At 47.3% G+C, this 20,454-nt stretch overlaps 2 protein-coding genes across 2 annotated transcripts in view; one reads left to right on the top strand and one right to left on the bottom strand.

Annotated features, from left to right (window-relative positions):
- Window positions 1-20,454, top strand: part of LOC149450552 (uncharacterized) — a 53,546-nt gene that overhangs the window by 23,732 nt on the left and 9,360 nt on the right. The window lies entirely within an intron of this gene.
- On the bottom strand, window positions 1,003-2,626 carry LOC149450554 (uncharacterized). Its single transcript, XM_089691745.1, has one exon. The coding sequence runs from the start codon at window positions 2,624-2,626 to the stop codon at window positions 1,730-1,732; it is 897 nt and encodes a 298-aa protein (XP_089547871.1). The 3' UTR covers window positions 1,003-1,729.

Raw genomic sequence — 20,454 nt, forward strand, 5'->3', positions numbered from 1 at the left:
CAGTCAGGGCGGTGGGCTCACACGTGTACATGTACATGTATGTGATCTGGAACAGAGGGACTGCCCTGCCGCAGTATAAGTGTGGTGGTCGGTCCTGAACTGGGTAAAGTCAGATTGTTTGCTGATGATCTTTTACTTACTTTGGTCCAACCCAACACCTCCCTGCCAGTCCTATTCTCTGTACTCCATACATTTCCCTTTCCTCTGTAAAACAGAATGATAGTTTCCTTGGCCCACCTCCTACCTGGATAATTTGGGCATTCATCTCCCTCGCTCGTACAACACACTCCATGAGGCCAACTACATCCCCACTTTCAAATACTTGAGAGTCCTACTTCTGTCCTGGACTCATCTTCACCTCTCCTGGATGGGGAGGATCAGTGATGGAAAATTGGCAATTTTACCAAAACTCCTTTACTTGTTCTGTACTCTTCCCCATCCCCACCCCCACCGATCCCCATCTCCTCCTATACTCTGAAATCTTTTTTAAAATCAGGTCTTGTGATTCAACTGAGCAGACAAAGGGCCACGAATCCCAAGACATGCTATGTATATACATAAGGAACAAGGAGGTTTGGGTGTTCCAAATGTTACTAAATATTTCTTGGTGCCCAGATTACCCCACTAACCCCCCTTTACACCACAATACATGGCTCCTTATGGGCTGACTTAGAAGCATTGCTCTGTTCTCAAACTTCTCACCATTCACTCCCATGGAGTCCTCCTAAATCCAGACCTACGTCTATCAGCCTCTTGATGGGTCACACACTCTGCACCTGAAACTCTGATAAATATTCCAGCAACTTCATATCCCCTCACTTGCCTCTCTGTCCTCTTTTGGGTGATCCTAAAACGGTTACAAACGTTACTAATCTGCGCTCTCCCCGGAACCCTCGGTACATCTTAATGCATTTGCAGCCCCCAGGCCTCACAAGTTCCCAATATAAATTGTCACACATTCCATACCCTGGACTTTGTCTGCCTTTGTACTACATAGCTGGGGGGAGATCTAGAGGAGATTGTCCAATCAGATTGTATAGGAAGGTATTATAATGAGGGAGGTGTGGTCCCGAGCGGTGAACACGCCCTGTCACACCCCCTTCTGTGATGCAACAAGGAAGTGAAGGCTTCTGGGAAGTGGCCTACAGGAAGTGAATGGTGAGATATCATGGACAGGAAATGATGCAATCTGAAAATCCGTTCCAACGATCCAATAAACTGACAGACAAGTGATGGTCCTGTGGGTGAGGGGAGAGGAAAGCCCATCGGGACGGCCGGGCCAGAGACGGCATCAGAGAACGCTTCTGTGTATTATGGGAGGGAAATTCTGCCCAAAAAGAGGAACTTCTCCTTTAAGTATGGACCAAACTGGTCACGTCTGGGTGAATGACGGTCCATTCATTCAACAATTTATAGACTCAGCCAATCACAGGGCAGGACTCCATTGTTATTCTTCTCCTGCCATCAATGGCCAACCCGGTCCCACACTTCATCCATGTCTTTGGGGGCCTCTGATCTCCTTATGAACTGTTTCTTCCATGATGAAGATCAGCCATGGAGTATATCTGAGGTGTATATCAGGGTGTGCTTCTTCCCCACATGAGAGCTGGGATGTCCAGCAACATTCATCTAGAAGACATTTCCCGCACTCAAGGCACTAATACACCTCCAGGGTTGTGTGGGACCCCTGATGTACAGGAAGACAGGACTTCAGTGAGGAACATTTCCCTCACTCAGGAGAGGAAAGTGGCTTCTCCTCCGTGTGAGATTTCTTATGCCTGGAAAGATTGAAGCTCCTTGAAAAACATTTCTCAAACTCATGATAGGAATACGGCTTCTCCCCCGTGTGAGATCTCTGATGTTTGTAAAGACTAGACTTGTCTGAAAAACATTTCCCGCACTCAGGACAGGAATAAGGCTTCTCCCCTGTGTGAGATCTCTGATGTACATAAAGACTAGACTTCTGTTTAAAACAGTTCCCGCACTCAGAACAGGAAAATGGCTTTTCACCCATGTGAGATCTCTGATGTCTGGAAAGAACGGACTTATCTGAAAAGCATTTCCAGCACTGAGGACAGGAATACGGCTTCTCCCCCGTGTGATATCTCTGATGGCTGTAAAGACTGGATTTCTGTGAAAAACATTTCCCACACTCAGGACAGGAATATGGCTTTTCCCCCGTGTGAGATCTCTGATGTGTGTAAAGATGGGACTTCTGTGAAAAACATTTCCCGCACTCATGACAGGAATATATTTTTTCTCCTGTGTGCAAGCTTTGATGTATGACAAGATGTGATTTTACTACAAAACATTTCCCGCACTCAGCACAGGAATACGGCTTCTCACCTGTGTGAGATCTGTTATGCCTATTAAGTCTGGATTTATAACGGAATCCTTTCCCGCACTCAGTACAGGAGAATCTCTTCCCTGTTAGAAGGCCGGCCCGGTCCCGCACAGTCTGAGGTTCCTCAGGATACGAGGAATCTGATGGTCCATCTACACTGGGTGGTGCCGGATGGACATTGGAGGGAGCCGGGTTTTCTCCTGGACTATACTGTGTGATGTCCTCATCTTCTACTTTCCAGGCTGGAGACAAAGTGAGACAATCCTCGGAGGTTTTCCTCATCTCACGGCCATTGACTAAAATACAAAGACAAAGAGGATTACTAGACAGGAGCTGATTGGTTCCCCCAAACCAGGACTCCGCCCACATCAGGCAACTTGGTCTCTGAGGAGCTTACAATTCCACCCTCAAGGGAACTAGGAAATGGCTCCTCTGATCTCCTACCAGGTCATTTCTTTATTCATGGACCTTAGTCAGAGAGTGAGGAAACAACCAGAACTGTCTTTTATAGGAGGGACAGTGATGAGGGGATTATAGGACGAGGGTCCCCACCCCCTCTATCACAAGACTAGACTGATCCTGAAGACCACCATCATTGGGGTATTGACTCCTCCCTCATTATCACTTTCTGTTTAAGGGTCCAAAGTTGGAGGATGTTATCACATTATTATCACCATGTAAAAGTCTGTGCTCCAATCACATCATCCGATATAAAATGTCCAGCTGGGAGGAAATGGGTGTAACAAAAGAGAACCCACATTATGTGTATATATAGCAGTGGGGGGAGAGTAGAAGTCAGGACTATGGAATGTACAACATAGAGTATATAGTGCAGGGGTCAGGAGTATGTAATGTACAACATAGAGTATATAGTGCAGGGGTCAGGAGTATGTAATGTACAACATAGAGTATATAGTGCAGGGGTCAGGAGTATGTAATGTACAACATAGAGTATATAGTGCAGGGGTCAGGAGTATGTAATGTACAACATAGAGTATATAGTGCAGGGGTCAGGAGTATGTAATGTACAACATAGAGTATATAGTGCAGGGGTCAGGAGTATGTAATGTACAACATAGAGTATATAGTGCAGGGGTCAGGAGGATGTAATGTACAATATAAATTATACAATGTAAGGGTCAGGACTCATAATATTGGTATTCAGTAATCAGTGGAATATTAAATGTTTACTGTAGACAAGTTGCAGAGATCCCACACCGCTGCCTCCCATCTCCTGAGACTGCACTCAGTGACTTGGGTCTGAGACACTACAGACATATCCCTCCACCCGGCACAGCCAGCAGACCACAGAGCAAGTAACCCTGGGAGAAATGTTCTGTCAGAGATCTTAATAGATCTGGACATGAGGAAGGACACCCAATACACACACCCCAGGTGCCTAGGTCTAGTAACACTTATGGTGAAAGTGAACATTTTGCTGCCAGCTGAACCCCAGAACCTCCATAAATCCAGTCTAGATACATAAATTGTGTCTGCAGCACAGAGAAGGAAGATTATCCGAGAGAAATCCAGGAATACAGGACGGGGAACACAGCTCAGGAAAGTGACCAGGGGATTACAGGCTGATATCACCCAGTCCCCGCCCTACTCTGGACCAATCAGTGAGCAGTATGGGTGGAGGAATGGATTTAGTGTTCATGACCCACCTGTGCTGATCTCTGTAGGAGTGTCCTCCTCTATAAATGTCCCCGTTATTCCATCCTCCTCCATAGACTGCTGATCATCCCTCACATACGCCTCTTCTTCTTCTGCTTTCACCTCAAATTCTATATCGATTGGATCTCCACTCTAAATCAAGGAAATGAGAGAAAATATCATCTGTAAAATATAAGGTCACATAAAAGAACTCCACACATTGTCTCTACAAGTCCATGTTCTAGATGCTCCATCCCACCAACCTTGTAACAGTGAGGGATGGTGTGACCTTCCTGTGTGGAATCCCAGGAATACAGAGGACGGGGACATCTCTCTGGTGGGTTCCTGTAGCTGGATGACTCCACCATGGTGTCCTGGTACAGATCTTTGTGTTCTTCTGCAATCTCTGACTCCTCCATCACCCCATCCTCATCCTCCTTTATCTCTTCTTTAACCTCAACTTTAGGATCTCTCAGGTTTCCACTCTGAATATATAATAAAAATGCCATCAATGGTAACAATGCAGATAATGATACTATCAGTGATTGTTCCTCATCTACCTGATGATGGTGAGGGATGGTGTGACCTTCCTGTGTGGAATCCCGGGAATACAGAGGACGGGGACATCTCTCTGGTGGGTTCCCATGACTGGATCCATCTGTAGGAAACACACACACTGACTGAATCCATTGTTTCTATGTGTTTATCAGATGATGGGGGATCTAGGTGGATCCTCCGTACTGCTCTCTCCTTTACAATAAAGTCTCCTCTTACCCGGTGATGTGAGGGGCGACTGATTGTCCATCATGACGTCCTTGTAGAGATCCTTGTGTCCTTCTAAATACTCCCACTCCTCCATGGAGAAATAGACAGTGACACCCTGACACCTTATAGGAACCTGACACACACAATGATACAGTCACCATCCAGACACATCCCTTGTCTGTTACTGGAGAATGTCCCAGAATTCCCGGCACCGCTCACCTCTCCTGTCAGCTGATGGACCATCATGGTGGTCAGTTCCAGAATCTTCTGCTCTTTCTCCCTCTCAGGTATCAGAGAATGAGATGGAGGCACCATGGTGAGGCTCTGGGTTCTGCTCCATCCTCCTGAGATTGGCTCCCCACTAGACTTCTTCTTTACAACATAATCCTACAGATCAGGAGACAAATAAAACAATATCAACCACCTGACATCATCTAAATGTGTGCAAAAATAAAATGGTCTATTGACCAGAATAGACAAGAGTGATGTCATGTGACCTCCCAGAATCCTCCTCACCTCTCCGGTCAGGTCTGTGTTTTATTAATAGAGATAAGAGTGATGTCATGTGACCTCCCAGAATCCTCCTCACCTCTCCGGTCAGGTCTGTGTTTTATTAATAGAGATCAGAGTGATGTCATGTGACCTCCCAGAATCCTCTTCACCTCTCCGGTCAGGTCTGTGTTTTATTAATAGAGATGAGAGTGATGTCATGTGACCCCCCAGAATCCTCCTCACCTCTCCGGTCAGGTCTGTGTTTTATTAATAGAGATCAGAGCGACGTCATGTGAACTCCCAGAATCCTCCTCACCTCTCCGGTCAGGTCTGTGTGTTATTAATAGAGATAAGAGTGATGTCATGTGACCTCCCAGAATCCTCCTCACCTCTCAGGTCAGGTCTGTGTTTTATTAATAGAGATAAGAGTGATGTCATGTGACCTCCCAGAATCCTCCTCACCTCTCCGGTCAGGTCTGTGTTTTATTAATAGAGATCAGAACGACGTCATGTGAACTCCCAGAATCCTCCTCACCTCTCCGGTCAGGTCTGTGTGATATTAATAGAGATAAGAGTGATGTCATGTGACCTCCCAGAATCCTCCTCACCTCTCCGGTCAGGTCTGTGTTTTATTAATAGAGATAAGAGTGATGTCATGTGACCTCCCAGAATCCTCCTCACCTCTCCGGTCAGGTCTGTGGTTTATTAATAGAGATAAGAGTGATGTCATGTGACCTCCCAGAATCCTCCTCACCTCTCCGGTCAGGTCTGTGTTTTATTAATAGAGATGAGAGTGATGTCATGTGACCTCCCAGAATCCTCCTCACCTCTCCGGTCAGCTCTGTGGTTTATTAATAGAGATAAGAGTGATGTCATGTGACCTCCCAGAATCCTCCTCACCTCTCCGGTCAGGTCTGTGTTTTATTAATAGAGATGAGAGTGATGTCATGTGACCTCCCAGAATCCTCCTCACCTCTCCGGTCAGGTCTGTGTTTTATAAATAGAGATAAGAGTGATGTCATGTGACCTCCCAGAATCCTCCTCACCTCTCCGGTCAGGTCTGTGTTGTATTAATAGAGATGAGAGTGATGCCATGTGACCTCCCAGAATCCTCCTCACCTCTCCGGTCAGCAGGTAGATGATCTCCAGGGTGAGGTTTAGTATCTTCTCAGTCATGTGACTCCGGTCCTCCTCCATCCTCATTGGTGCCATCATGTGATCTATACAGGTCTCCTTGTAGACGGATAACTTTGGGAAATGAAAGTAAGAATGATTTGGATGGTATTGGTCACACAATAATAGGATGTGGATGTGAGGGGGGAATAGGAGGGTTGCTGGACATTGAAGAACTACTCCCCCCATGGGAAGACATTTTGTTTGGACTGTTTAGTGTTTACTACAATTTTGAGGTCCGGGGACCCTTTTCTCTGTTGGGTTTGTTTGGTCTCTGAACTGGTTTTGATGAGTATTAGATCTGCAGACAAGGAATGATAAATCTGATCCTTCCTATGACTAGTTTGCTCTGAGGCAGTGCTGTGAGGTCAATGTCGGCTCATCATACAGGGATGGTCACTTTACATCGCCCGACGCCCGGGACATGTAGTTCTGGGGGCCGGGCAAGTATTGTTTTTAATCTTTATCCCTGCTGAGGGCAAGCCGCAGGGCTCTCCTTTCAGGTGCCAGCCTCTGCCACCCCGTGTGTGTGATCCTCTCCTGTACCTACTATGTTTCCCCGGCTCTGCTTGCCCATCTGTGGGCCCGGGTCAGCGGGTGTCGGAGGGTAGAGGGGATGGAGGAGAGCGGACACGTTCACTCCCTTCTTGTCCTGACCCAGAAGTGACGTTATGACAGATTTCCCGACAATCGAGGCCGGCAAAGAATGTAATGCAGTGCGATGTGCACTACATTACATCCAATGGAGTACAGGGGAGACATTGGGGGTCTTTTAGACCCTGGATGCCTCAATAAAGAGAACCTCTCATCAAAAGTCATCTCATAGAGGACTTTGTCCCTGTCACGGGACCCGGCTGTCCATGTACTCTCCCTCCCCACTTGCCGCATCCCCTCATCCTGCACACAGCCTTTGAATTAGGCCATGCAGGATGAGATGAGGGAACTCCTGTGGCGAAGATCAAAGCCCCTCAGGAAATCTAGGCGGAGGAGCTGTGACCCCCTTGCCAAGAGACCGCGGTGGCAGCCCGCCATGGTGTCTCCACGTGGCTCTGACAGGCAAGCACGGTCACAGGGGCTTCCCACACTCTGTACCACCAAGAGACAAAGGCTGCGCTCACAAGAGTGCAGCCCGAGTCAAGGGGACGTGCCTCATTGCTCCGGCAATGCGGTGCTGGGCCAAACATTGCCGGGGCAACCAGGAAGCATCCTAGGCAGCCTTAAAAGGGTCGTCACAGGACCCGGCCGGTGTCTTCTTTGCCTGCCACCACTGCTGTTTGTTGGGAGGTCCGAGTGGGGACCAAGCCTCCGCCAAAATAAATGCTGGGCACTCTGCAAGAGACTCTTCTTTCCCCCCTGAACAGGTCAGAACTAAGACTTCCAGGACTGGGAGCACCCGCTGCCACTCTGCTAATACTCCAGGGCTGGGAGTACCGCTGACACTCTGCTAATATTCCAGGGCTGGGAGTACTGCTGACACTCTGCTAATACTCCAGGGCTGGGAGTACCGCTGACACTCTGCTAATACTCCAGGGCTGGGAGTACCGCTGACACTCTGCTAATACTCCAGGGCTGGGAGTACCGCTGACACTCTGCTAATACTCCAGGGCTGGGAGTACCGCTGACACTCTGCTAATACTCCAGGGCTGGGAGCACCGCTGACACTTTGCTAATACTCCAGGGCTGGGAGTACCACTGACACTTTGCTAATACTCCAGGGCTGGGAGTACTGCTGACACTCTGCTAATACTCCAGGGCTGGGAGTACCGCTGACACTCTGCTAATACTCCAGGGCTGGGAATACCGCTGACACTGCTAATACTCCAGGGCTGGGAGTACCGCTGACACTCTGCTAATACTCCAGGGCTGGGAGTACCGCTGACACTCTGCTAATACTCCAGGGCTGGGAGTACCGCTGACACTCTGCTAATACTCCAGGGCTGGGAGTACCGCTGACACTCTGCTAATACTCCAGGGCTGGGAGTACCGCTGACACTCTGCTAATACTCCAGGGCTGGGAGCACCGCTGACACTTTGCTAATACTCCAGGGCTGGGAGTACCACTGACACTTTGCTAATACTCCAGGGCTGGGAGTACTGCTGACACTCTGCTAATACTCCAGGGCTGGGAGTACCGCTGACACTCTGCTAATACTCCAGGGCTGGGAATACCGCTGACACTGCTAATACTCCAGGGCTGGGAGTACCGCTGACACTCTGCTAATACGCCAGGGCTGGGAGTACCGCTGACACTGCTAATACTCCAGGGCTGGGAGTACTGCTGACACTCTGCTAATACTCCAGGGCTGGGAATACCGCTGACACTGCTAATACTCCAGGGCTGGGAGTACCGCTGACACTCTGCTAATACGCCAGGGCTGGGAGTACCGCTGACACTCTGCTAATACTCCAGGGCTGGGAGTACCACTGACACTGCTAATACTCCAGGGCTGGGAGTACCGCTGACACTCTGCTAATACTCCAGGGCTGGGAGTACCGCTGACACTCTGCTAATACTCCAGGGCTGGGAGTACCGCTGACACTCTGCTAATACTCCAGGGCTGGGAGTACCGCTGACACTCTGCTAATACTCCAGGGCTGGGAGCACCGCTGACACTCTGCTAATACTCCAGGGCTGGGAGTACCGCTGACACTCTGCTAATACTCCAGGGCTGGGAATACCGCTGACACTGCTAATACTCCAGGGCTGGGAGTACCGCTGACACTCTGCTAATACGCCAGGGCTGGGAGTACCGCTGACACTGCTAATACTCCAGGGCTGGGAGTACTGCTGACACTCTGCTAATACTCCAGGGCTGGGAATACCGCTGACACTGCTAATACTCCAGGGCTGGGAGTACCGCTGACACTCTGCTAATACGCCAGGGCTGGGAGTACCGCTGACACTCTGCTAATACTCCAGGGCTGGGAGTACCACTGACACTGCTAATACTCCAGGGCTGGGAGTACCGCTGACACTCTGCTAATACTCCAGGGCTGGGAGTACCGCTGACACTCTGCTAATACTCCAGGGCTGGGAGTACCGCTGACACTCTGCTAATACTCCAGGGCTGGGAGTACCGCTGACACTCTGCTAATACTCCAGGGCTGGGAGCACCGCTGACACTCTGCTAATACTCCAGGGCTGGGAGTACCGCTGACACTCTGCTAATACTCCAGGGCTGGGAGCACCGCTGACACTCTGCTAATACTCCAGGGCTGGGAGCACCGCTGACACTCTGCTAATACTCCAGGGCTGGGAGTACCGCTGACACTGCTAATACTCCAGGGCTGGGGATACCGTTGACACTCTGCTAATACTCCAGGGCTGGGAGTACCGCTGACACTGCTAATACTCCAGGGCTGGGAGTACCGCTGACACTGCTAATACTCCAGGGCTGGGAGTACCCACTGCCCCTCTGTTAATACCCTGGGTCGGGACTACCTGCTGTGGGCCCCATGATACTCTGCCTGATACTCTGGGGCCCGGATTACCAGCTGTTGCTGTGTGCTGAGCAGGGTCGCCCCTGCTGCCATCTGCTGTGAGCCAGGACATCCCTGCCGGAGCCGAGAGTGTCTGCACCCCTGTTTTATCCCTCTATGGACTGTCCATGAATCCTCCCTCCTTCCTCTTCCCTGTTTGGATTACAAGCTACCAGAGACTCTAACTTTGCCCCCCTGGGGCCAGATTACAATTATTCTGTGCTCTCCCCTCTCCTGAACACTCGTACATTGTATGCCCACTACTACCCTTGCCAGACTTGCCCTTCCGGGTGGATACTGGTTCCGGCTACCGCTACCCAAGTCGCCCTATCGTGGGCTGGATTACAATTGCTTAGGGCTCCGCCCTATATTTCCCTTGTTTGAGTACCTGGACGCTACTTTCCTACCCTGATTGAGTGTCAGTAAAGCTTTGAGTGTTTGTCATCTTCTCTGTGTTCTGTCCTGCCTACCCTCCGTCACAGTCCCCTTAAGGAAAAATGTTTTTTTTTAATTGTAAAGAATTAGTTACACCCAAGTACATAACTCCTCCCCTCAAAAAATTTTGAGGCTCCCCATCCCCCCATGTATGCACACCCAAATGTAAGAGCACACGCTGGAGCGCCTACACGTGATAACATTGATTGTGATACACGTTACATATCGCCGGTCACACCAGAATGAGAGGATAATTCTAGGAGCAGACCTCCTCCGTACTCTATACTGATGACCTAGAAGGGGCTATAAATGTGTCACCTATAGATAATACCGGGGACTAAAGGTTGTCACCATTTCAGCACACACAACTTAAGGTTTGACATGTTGGATATCTATTTACTCGCTGCAACCTCGGCTTTTATATTTTTACACATAAATGGGTCATTTATTGCTTTTTTGTGCTCTGAAATTAACTTAAATATATTTTTTTGTGAAATTTGGCATTTCCTAGACTTTGTGATAATATTTTGTGACATAAAAAAATAGAACTGCCGCTATTTTATTCTCTAAAGTCTCAACCTATATTTGGGGGGTTTTGTGTCATCTTCAGGATAAAATGATTTTTTAAATGTGCAAAAAATGCAAAAATGGCTCTGGGAGTGAAAGGGAGAAAGGATAAGCCGGACACTCCCCTTTCCTGAGGAGCAGCCAATCGGTTCTCATTACACTGCAAGGAATCTCCCCTCCATGCTAGTCCCCGGGTGCAGTGCTGGAAACAGGCGGGGGAGGGGAGGAGGAGATAAACAGCGCAATGTTACACATATTAAATGTTTTAGTCGCTATAAAGCACCATTTATTTTTTAAACCCCAGAAATTCCTAAAAGAGCCTCAGATTTATATACATTTTCTGTTAAAAAGGAATGTTTCCTTCCTCCTGAGCAGCAATGTAAGGGGCTCTATGCTCCATACTCCTGACCCCGGCACTCCATCATTGTGTTGGCTGCATAGTGTAATGATTGCCCATTGGCTGCCTGTGTAGTGTCATCATTGCCCTTTGTAGGCCATGTATGGTCAGGATGGTCCTTGTCTTGTCTATTTATTGTCAGTGCTGTTTGTTTAGAGGACCATATTACTAGAATTTATCTCCACAATGAGGAGAATGTTCCGGCCCCGGAAGTGGGGGAATGTTCTGCCCCTGAAGGGGTTCATCTGGGTTCCCACACTATATATGTGTGTATCATCATCTGCTGGAGATAAAAGACGTCACAGTGACTATGGAGGAAGAGGACGGACATGACTATGGAGGAAGAGGACGGACATGACTATGGAGGAAGACGACGGACGTGACTATGGAGGAAGAGGACGGACGTGACTATGGAGGAAGAGGACGGACGTGACTATGAAGGAATAGGACGGACGTGACTATGGAGGAAGAGGACGGACATGACTATGGAGGAAGAGGACGGACGTGGCTATGGAGGAAGAGGACGGACGTGACCATGGAGGAAGAGGACGGACATGACTATGGAGGAAGAGGACGGACGTGACTATGGAGGAAGAGGACGGACATGACCGTGGAGAAAGAGGACAGACATGACAATGGAGGAAGAGGACGGACGTGACTATGGAGGAAGAGGACGGACGTGACCGTGGAGAAAGAGGACAGACATGACTATGGAGGAAGAGGACGGACGTGACTATGGAGGAAGAGGACGGACGTGACCGTGGAGGAAGAGGACGGACATGACTATGGAGGAAGAGGACGGACGTGACCGTGGAGGAAGAGGACGGACGTGACCGTGGAGGAAGAGGATGGACATGATGGGGGGTTACTGGGTGTAAATAGGACATAACATCTTATTACCTCCTCTGCTGCCACTTCCACCAACGTTCTCTGCTATGCTTCCTGTCTGTCCCTGACATCCCTTCCTGTCTGTCCCTGACATCACTTCCTGTCTGTCCCTGACATCCCTTCCTGTCTGTCCCTGACATCACTTCCTGTCTGTCCCTGACATCACTTCCTGTCTGCATTCCATAGAGACTTCCTGTGTGAGTATAGGTGAGATCCCCACCTTGTGGAGTTCAGAGGAACTGCAGCCCCGAGATCCATCCCATAATCCCCCTTCCTGTATAATATGTACCTTACAGGGATACTACGGGAGATGAAACATTACTGAATAAAGGAAGAAGAAATAAATGTAACTCTTATGTAACCAACTGTTCAACAAACATCTCTTATTACATATAGAAAAGTCTTACAAACACAGAACACAAAATACAAATGTATAGCTAATGAGAGCGATCCCGCCAAACCTGATCCTTCTAGGGGAGACAATGCAAATCTTGGAGCGTTTTCTTACCACCCCAAACCTGCACTAAAGATGTGACAAGCAAGACTTTGAAAAATGCAGCGGCCCCGCATCGGCTGAGTGTGAAGAGTTCCAGGAATTCACGGTCACATGATGTTCTTCTACTAACACAAACCTGGGAGAACACCGGATGGGGTGACAGCAGAGTGACCGATAATGACACACATTGAGCTGCCGATAAAACTTAATTTCCAGAGTCCCCCCACAATACAGGAGGGGGCGCTATGTACTGTGGGGTCTGGGGGAAGGAATCCGGGAGGGAAATGTCATCGGCAGAACATTTCATACTCTGCTCTAGATTTATAAATGTCAGCGACGTGCGATGATTGACACCCCCTTACCCAGATAATGGGGACTTGTAATCTGACAGATTCACACAGGAATTGTTCATTTCTGAAGGAACCCTGAGAACCCTTTGGAGGACCCTGACTGAGAAAGGCTGGACTAGGCAGTCATATATTTCTGTCCCCCTTGGTGGGAGTGGAGGTGACCCCTCTATAAGGATCTACAGTCCATGCACACCCAGCACAAGGCCGGGGTCACACTACCAGACGCTTCTCGGGGCTGCAGTCCCTCTGAGCTCCACAAGGTGGGGATCTCACTTCTACCCAGACAGGAAGTCTCTATGGAAGACAGACAGGAAGTGATGTCAGGGACAGAAAGGAAGTGATGTCAGGGACAGAAAGGAAGTGATGTCTCTCAGCTCCTTCTTGCTATTCCTCGTCCTGCCTGTTGTTTCCTTGGATTGATTTTCTGTGTAGTGACCCCGGCTTGGTCTCTTGGATGCGCTCGTCTGTTGCTTGCCCTGACCTTTCTCCTGATTCCTGGATCTCCTCCTCATCTCTCCTCCATATCCTCTTACACAGCTTTTCTCACTTCTACCCAGACAGGAAGTCTATTGAAAACAGACAGGAAGTGATGTCAGGTGCAGACAGGAAGATATTTTAGGTATAGACAGGAAGTTCCGAGTGAGAGGTGAGCGAGAAGGAAGCAGATCGGAGACCTTGGTGGAAGTGGCAGCAGAGGAGGTAATAAGATGTTATTTCCTATTTACACCCAGTAACCCCCCATCACGTCCATCCTCTTCCTCCATAGTCATGTCCATCCTCTTCCTCCATAGTCACGTCCGTCCTCTTCCTCCATAGTCACGTCCGTCCTCTTCCTCCATAGTCACGTCGTCCTCTTCCTCCATAGTCACGTCCGTCCTCTTCCTCCATAGTCACGTCCGTCCTCTTCCTCCATAGTCACGTCCGTCCTCTTCCTCCATAGTCACGTCCGTCCTCTTCCTCCATAGTCACTGTGACGTCTTTTATCTCCAGCAGATGATGATACACACATATATAGTGTGGGAACCCAGATTAACCCCTTCAGGGGAAGAACATTCCCCCACTTCCGGGGCCGGAACATTCTCCTCATTGTGGAGAGGTGTCACCTTCTCACCTCACCAGTCTATACCAAAGGATTCTACCACTTTTTTTAGTCGCGGTAGATGGAGAAATCTATGACATCACACTGACCTCACAGCTCCTCCTCCCAATGTCCCTCCATCTGGCTTTTTTCTGATGCTCTTAGGATGTGGGTTCCCTTGGTATCCTCACATGTAAAGTGGGACTGTTGGTCCTGCGTTGTATGTAATGACATCAGAATGCTGCAACAAGCCTATACCCTGCGTAGTGCGGGGGTCCTGTGGGGGGGAATTATACCTCAGCCTGAAGTGGGGCTTTAATAAAATGGAGACCTGAATGGAGAGGTGAGGAGGATTCTGGGAATATCATTTGATGTGACTATTTGTGTTCAGATGTAGAGTTTTCCTCCTGTGAAGTCTGGAGATCATATGACATCACATTGCCTCCACCTCCCTCCCTGATAGAAGAGAGAAAGAAGAAGAAGATTCTAGAAGTCACCAGAGAGATCACTGAGCTGCTGACAGGAGAGGTGAGCGGTGCCGGGAATTCTGGGACATTCTCCAGTAACAGACAAGGGATGTGTCTGGATGGTGACTGTATCATTGTGTGTGTCAGGTTCCTATAAGGTGTCAGGGTGTCACTGTCTATTTCTCCATGGAGGAGTGGGAGTATTTAGAAGGACACAAGGATCTCTACAAGGACGTCATGATGGACAATCAGCCGCCCCTCACATCACCGGGTAAGAGGAGACTTTATTGTAAAGGAGAGAGCAGTACGGAGGATCCACCTAGATCCCCCATCATCTGATAAACACATACAAACAATGGATTCAGTCAGTGTGTGTGTTTCCTACAGATGGATCCAGTCATGGGAACCCACCAGAGAGATGTCCCCGTCCTCTGTATTCCCGGGATTCCACACAGGAAGGTCACACCATCCCTCACCATCATCAGGTAGATGAGGAACAATCACTGATAGTATCATTAGGATCTGTACATTATCTGCATTGTTACCATTGATGGCATTTTATTATATATTCAGAGTGGAAACCTGAGAGATCCTAAAGTTGAGGTTAAAGAAGAGATAAAAGAGGAGGAGGATGAGGATGGGGGGATGGAGGAGTCAGAGCTTCTAAGAGAACACAAAGATCTGTACCAGGACACCATGGTGGAGTCATCCAGCTACAGGAACCCCCCAGAGAGATGTCCCCGTCCTCTGTATTCCCGGGATTCCACACAGGAAGGTCACACCATCCCTCACCATCATCAGGTAGATGATGACAATTATTGGTAGTTGTGATTTATACACAGCATGTTTGTTACAATGAATGTTTTATTATATCTTTCAGAGTGGAATCCTCGGGGATGAGAATATTGATGTTAAAGAAGAGTATAAAGAGGAGGATGAGGAGTATGGAGTGATGGAGGAGTTTTCAGAAGGACACAAGGATATGATGGAGCCACCTAATACCAGGAACCCACCAGAGAGATGTCCCCGTCCTCTGTATTCCCGGGATTCCACACAGGAAGGTCACACCATCCCTCACCATTACAAGATTAGTGGGATGGAGCATCTAGAACATGGACTCATAGAGACAATGTGTGGATTGTTTATGTGACCTTATATTTTACAGATGATATTCTCTCTCATTTCCTTGATTTAGAGTGGAGATCCAATCGATATAGAATTTGAGGTGAAAGCAGAAGAAGAAGAGGCGTATGTGAGGGATGATCAGCAGTCTATGGAGGAGGATGGAATAACGGGGACATTTATAGAGGAGGACACTCCTACAGAGATCAGCACAGGTGGGTCATGAACACTAAATCCATTCCTCCACCCATACTGCTCACTGATTGGTCCAGAGTAGGGCGGGGACTGGGTGATATCAGCCTGTAATCCCCTGGTCACTTTCCTGAGCTGTGTTCCCCGTCCTGTATTCCTGGATTTCTCTCGGATAATCTTCCTTCTCTGTGCTGCAGACACAATTTATGTCTCTAGACTGGATTTATGGAGGTTCTGGGGTTCAGCTGGCAGCAAAATGTTGATTTTTCCTATAAGCATTGCATAATGTAGGCACCCAGGACATGTGACTGGGGTCTCCTGCCTTGTGCCTGACTCCTCCAGGGGACCTTCTCTGTTATCTGCTGGCTGTGCCGGGTGGAGGGATATGTCTGTAGTGTCTCAGACCCAAGTCACTGAGTGCAGTCTCAGGAGATGGGAGGCAGCGGTGTGGGACCTACATAGTTACATAGTTAGTCTGGCTGAAAAAAGACATTCATGTAGTTGTACCATTAAAAATAAAAGTTATTATCCTACACCCACAGCTGATCCTCCAGAAGGCAAAAACCCAGCAAAGCACGATCCAATCTGCTCCTGCAGGGGAAAAAATTCCTTCCTGACCCCCCGAGAGGCAATAGGATATTCCCCGGATCAACTTTCCCTATAAATGTTATATCCAGTTATATTCTGTGTATCCAAGAAAGAATCCAGGACTTTCCTACAGCAATCCCCCCTTATGTATTATACATGGAGAACATATCCCCCCTTATGTATTATACATGGAGATCATATCCCCCCCTTATGTATTATACATGGAGATCATATCCCCCCTTATGTATTATACATGGAGATCATATCCCCCCTTATGTATTATACATGGTGATCATATCCCCCCTTATGTATTATACATGGAGATCATATCCCCCCTTATGTATTATACATGGAGATCATATCCCCCCCTTATGTATTATACATGGAGATCATATCCCCCCCTTATGTATTATACATGGAGATCATATCCCCCCCTTATGTATTATACATGGAGATCATATCCCCCCCTTGTGTATTATACATGGAGATCATATCCCCCCTTATGTATTATACATGGAGATCATATCCCCCCTTATGTATTATACATGGAGATCATATCCCCCCCTTATGTATTATACATGGAGATCATATCCCCCTTATGTATTATACATGGAGATCATATCCCCCTTATGTATTATACATGGAGATCATATCCCCCCTTATATATTATACATGGAGATCATATCCCCCCTTATGTATTATACATGGAGATCATATCCCCCCCTTATGTATTATACATGGAGATCATATCCCCCCTCATGTATTATACATGGAGATCATATCCCCCTTATGTATTATACATGGTGATCATATCCCCCTTATGTATTATACATGGAGATCATATCCCCCCTTATGTATTATACATGGAGATCATATCCCCCCCTTATGTATTATACATGGAGATCATATCCCCCTTATGTATTATACATGGAGATCATATCCCCCCCTTATGTATTATACATGGAGATCATATCCCCCCTTATATATTATACATGGAGATCATATCCCCCCTTATGTATTATACATGGAGATCATATCCCCCCCTTATGTATTATACATGGAGATCATATCCCCCCTCATGTATTATACATGGAGATCATATCCCCCTTATGTATTATACATGGTGATCATATCCCCCTTATGTATTATACATGGAGATCATATCCCCCCTTATGTATTATACATGGAGATCATATCCCCCCCTTATGTATTATACATGGAGATCATATCCCCCTTATGTATTATACATGGAGATCATATCCCCCCCTTATGTATTATACATGGAGATCATATCCCCCTTATGTATTATACATGGAGATCATATCCCCCCTTATGTATTATACATGGAGATCATATCCCCCTTATGTATTATACATGGAGATCATATCCCCCCTTATGTATTATACATGGAGATCATATCCCCCCTTATGTATTATACATGGAGATCATATCCCCCCCTTATGTATTATACATGGTGATCATATCCCCCCTTATGTATTATACATGGAGATCATATCCCCCCTTTGTGTATTATACATGGAGATCATATCCCCCCTTATGTATTATACATGGAGATCATATCCCCCCTTATGTATTATACATGGAGATCATATCCCCCTTATGTATTATACATGGAGATCATATCCCCCCTTATGTATTATACATGGAGATCATATCCCCCCTTATGTATTATACATGGAGATCATATCCCCCTTATGTATTATACATGGAGATCATATCCCCCCTTATGTATTATACATGGAGATCATATCCCCCCTTATGTATTATACATGGAGATCATATCCCCCCTTATGTATTATACATGGAGATCATATCCCCCCTTATGTATTATACATGGAGATCATATCCCCCCTTATGTATTATACATGGAGATCATATCCCCCCCCTTATGTATTATACATGGAGATCATATCCCCCCTTATGTATTATACATGGAGATCATATCCCCCCTTATGTATTATACATGGAGATCATATCCCCCCTTATGTATTATACATGGAGATCATATCCCCCTTATGTATTATACATGGAGATCATATCCCCCCTTATATGATATTCATGGAGATTCCGAGGTTAGGAACGAGCCTTGGGGTACCCCACTAATAACACTGAACCTTGGGGTACCCCAGTAATAATATTGAACCTCAGGGTACCCCACTAACACTGAACCTTGGAGTCCCCCTTCTAACCTTGGAGTACCCTGTAACAATCGCGGCGTCAGACCCCAGCCCTTCTCATCAAACTTGTGACCGAAGGACTGGCCAATCTAAATCTGCGCTGTCACGTGCAAAACAATGCCACGCCCAGCTGCACCCTGCACAAAGATTTTCCAGCTAATGGACCACAATCTGTGTACCTGCAGCCTAAAGAGTGATTGTTACTGGGTCAGGTTAATTACACAATTAACCCTTCACACTGCCACCACCTCCTTTTGTACAGAGAAAGAGGAAACTCGGCAATATCAGTTATAACACTATGATGATTGGATAATCGTCTATATACCACGGTCACTGCAGACAGAGATATATAGAGGTTTATATATATAAATACAGAGAGCAATAACACAGCAAAGAGATAACAGAAAGAAGTTTAGGGAGGTAGAGTACTTGCCAAAAGTCCTGGGTTACGCAGATTTAAGGTCCTGAGCCAAAAGGGTGCCTTATCTCCCAAAGTTAGTTCCGATGTTAAAAGGGAGGATTCTTCAACTTCAACCCGACCTACTCAACTTAATTTTCTGCTCCAAGCATAACATCCTTTCTAGGAACTCAGCAGGGTGTCTCCTTGAAGCAGAGAACCAATCGCCTCATTTGGGGAGGGTGTTGCAGGCGGAGACCCAAGCTAGAACCAAAATCCCTCCCAATTAATATCATGATCAATAATTTACCCTCGGTGCATGTAGCAGCCTAGCCACTAGTAGATTAATATGCAGAATGATCTGCTGAACGTTTAGATATGAAATATGACATACCTGCTTGGGACGGTTGCTCTCCTGTAGATTCCAACTAGGGGGTGTAAGGTATCAGACAACTTGTATTGAAGTGACCGATCTGAATATATTCCTGGTTTTTATGTAAGTCTTCCATATCTCCAGATATAAAATTATATGGAAAAGGGGATTTTTAAATGTGAGTCCGTTTTATAGCTAGCTGGAATGTCTTTGAAGCTCAGTGAAGGACTGGTTTATGGTTTTACAATATCTCAGATTGAGAAGCTAACAGACATCCAGGCACCAGCTAGGTTGGGATTTATAACCCTGGAGCTCTCCCACTGAGCCTGTGATCTCTGGCATCATACACACCACATTCCTGAGGGGGGGGGGGGGAATTGGAGGGAAGCTGACTTGGGAATAGAAATGATACAAGATGGAGGATCCTAAGCAAGATGGATGACCGCGTCCATCTCTGTATGCTCATTTGCTACATACCCCACTAACAACACTGAACCTTGGGATACCCCACTAACAACACTGAACCTTGGGGTACCCCACTAATAACACTGAACCTTGGGATACCCCACTAACAACACTGAACCTTGGGATACCCCACTAACAACACTGAACCTTGCGGTACCCCACTAATAACACTGAACCTTGGGATACCCCACTAACAACACTGAACCTTGCGGTACCCCACTAATAACACTGAACCTTGGGGTACCCCACTAATAACACTGATCCCTGGGGTACCCCACTGACACCCCCAGACCATTCAGAGTATGAATCATTAACCACTACTCTCTGAATACGATCTTTTAGCCAGTTTTCTATCCATTTACATTCTGATTTTTCCAGCCCATAGACTTTACCTTACACATTAGCCGTGTGTGGGGAACTGTGTCCAAGTATACCACATCCACCGCCACCACTCTGTCCAAGTGTACCACGTCCACCGCCACCACTCTGTCCAAGTATACCACATCCACCGCCACCACTCTGTCCAAGTAT

The sequence above is a fragment of the Staurois parvus genome, unplaced genomic scaffold, assembly GCF_062004578.1.
Source record: "Staurois parvus isolate SC_StPar_1 unplaced genomic scaffold, SC_StPar_1.0 ptg000571l, whole genome shotgun sequence".
NCBI classification, from domain to species: Eukaryota; Metazoa; Chordata; class Amphibia; order Anura; family Ranidae; genus Staurois; species Staurois parvus.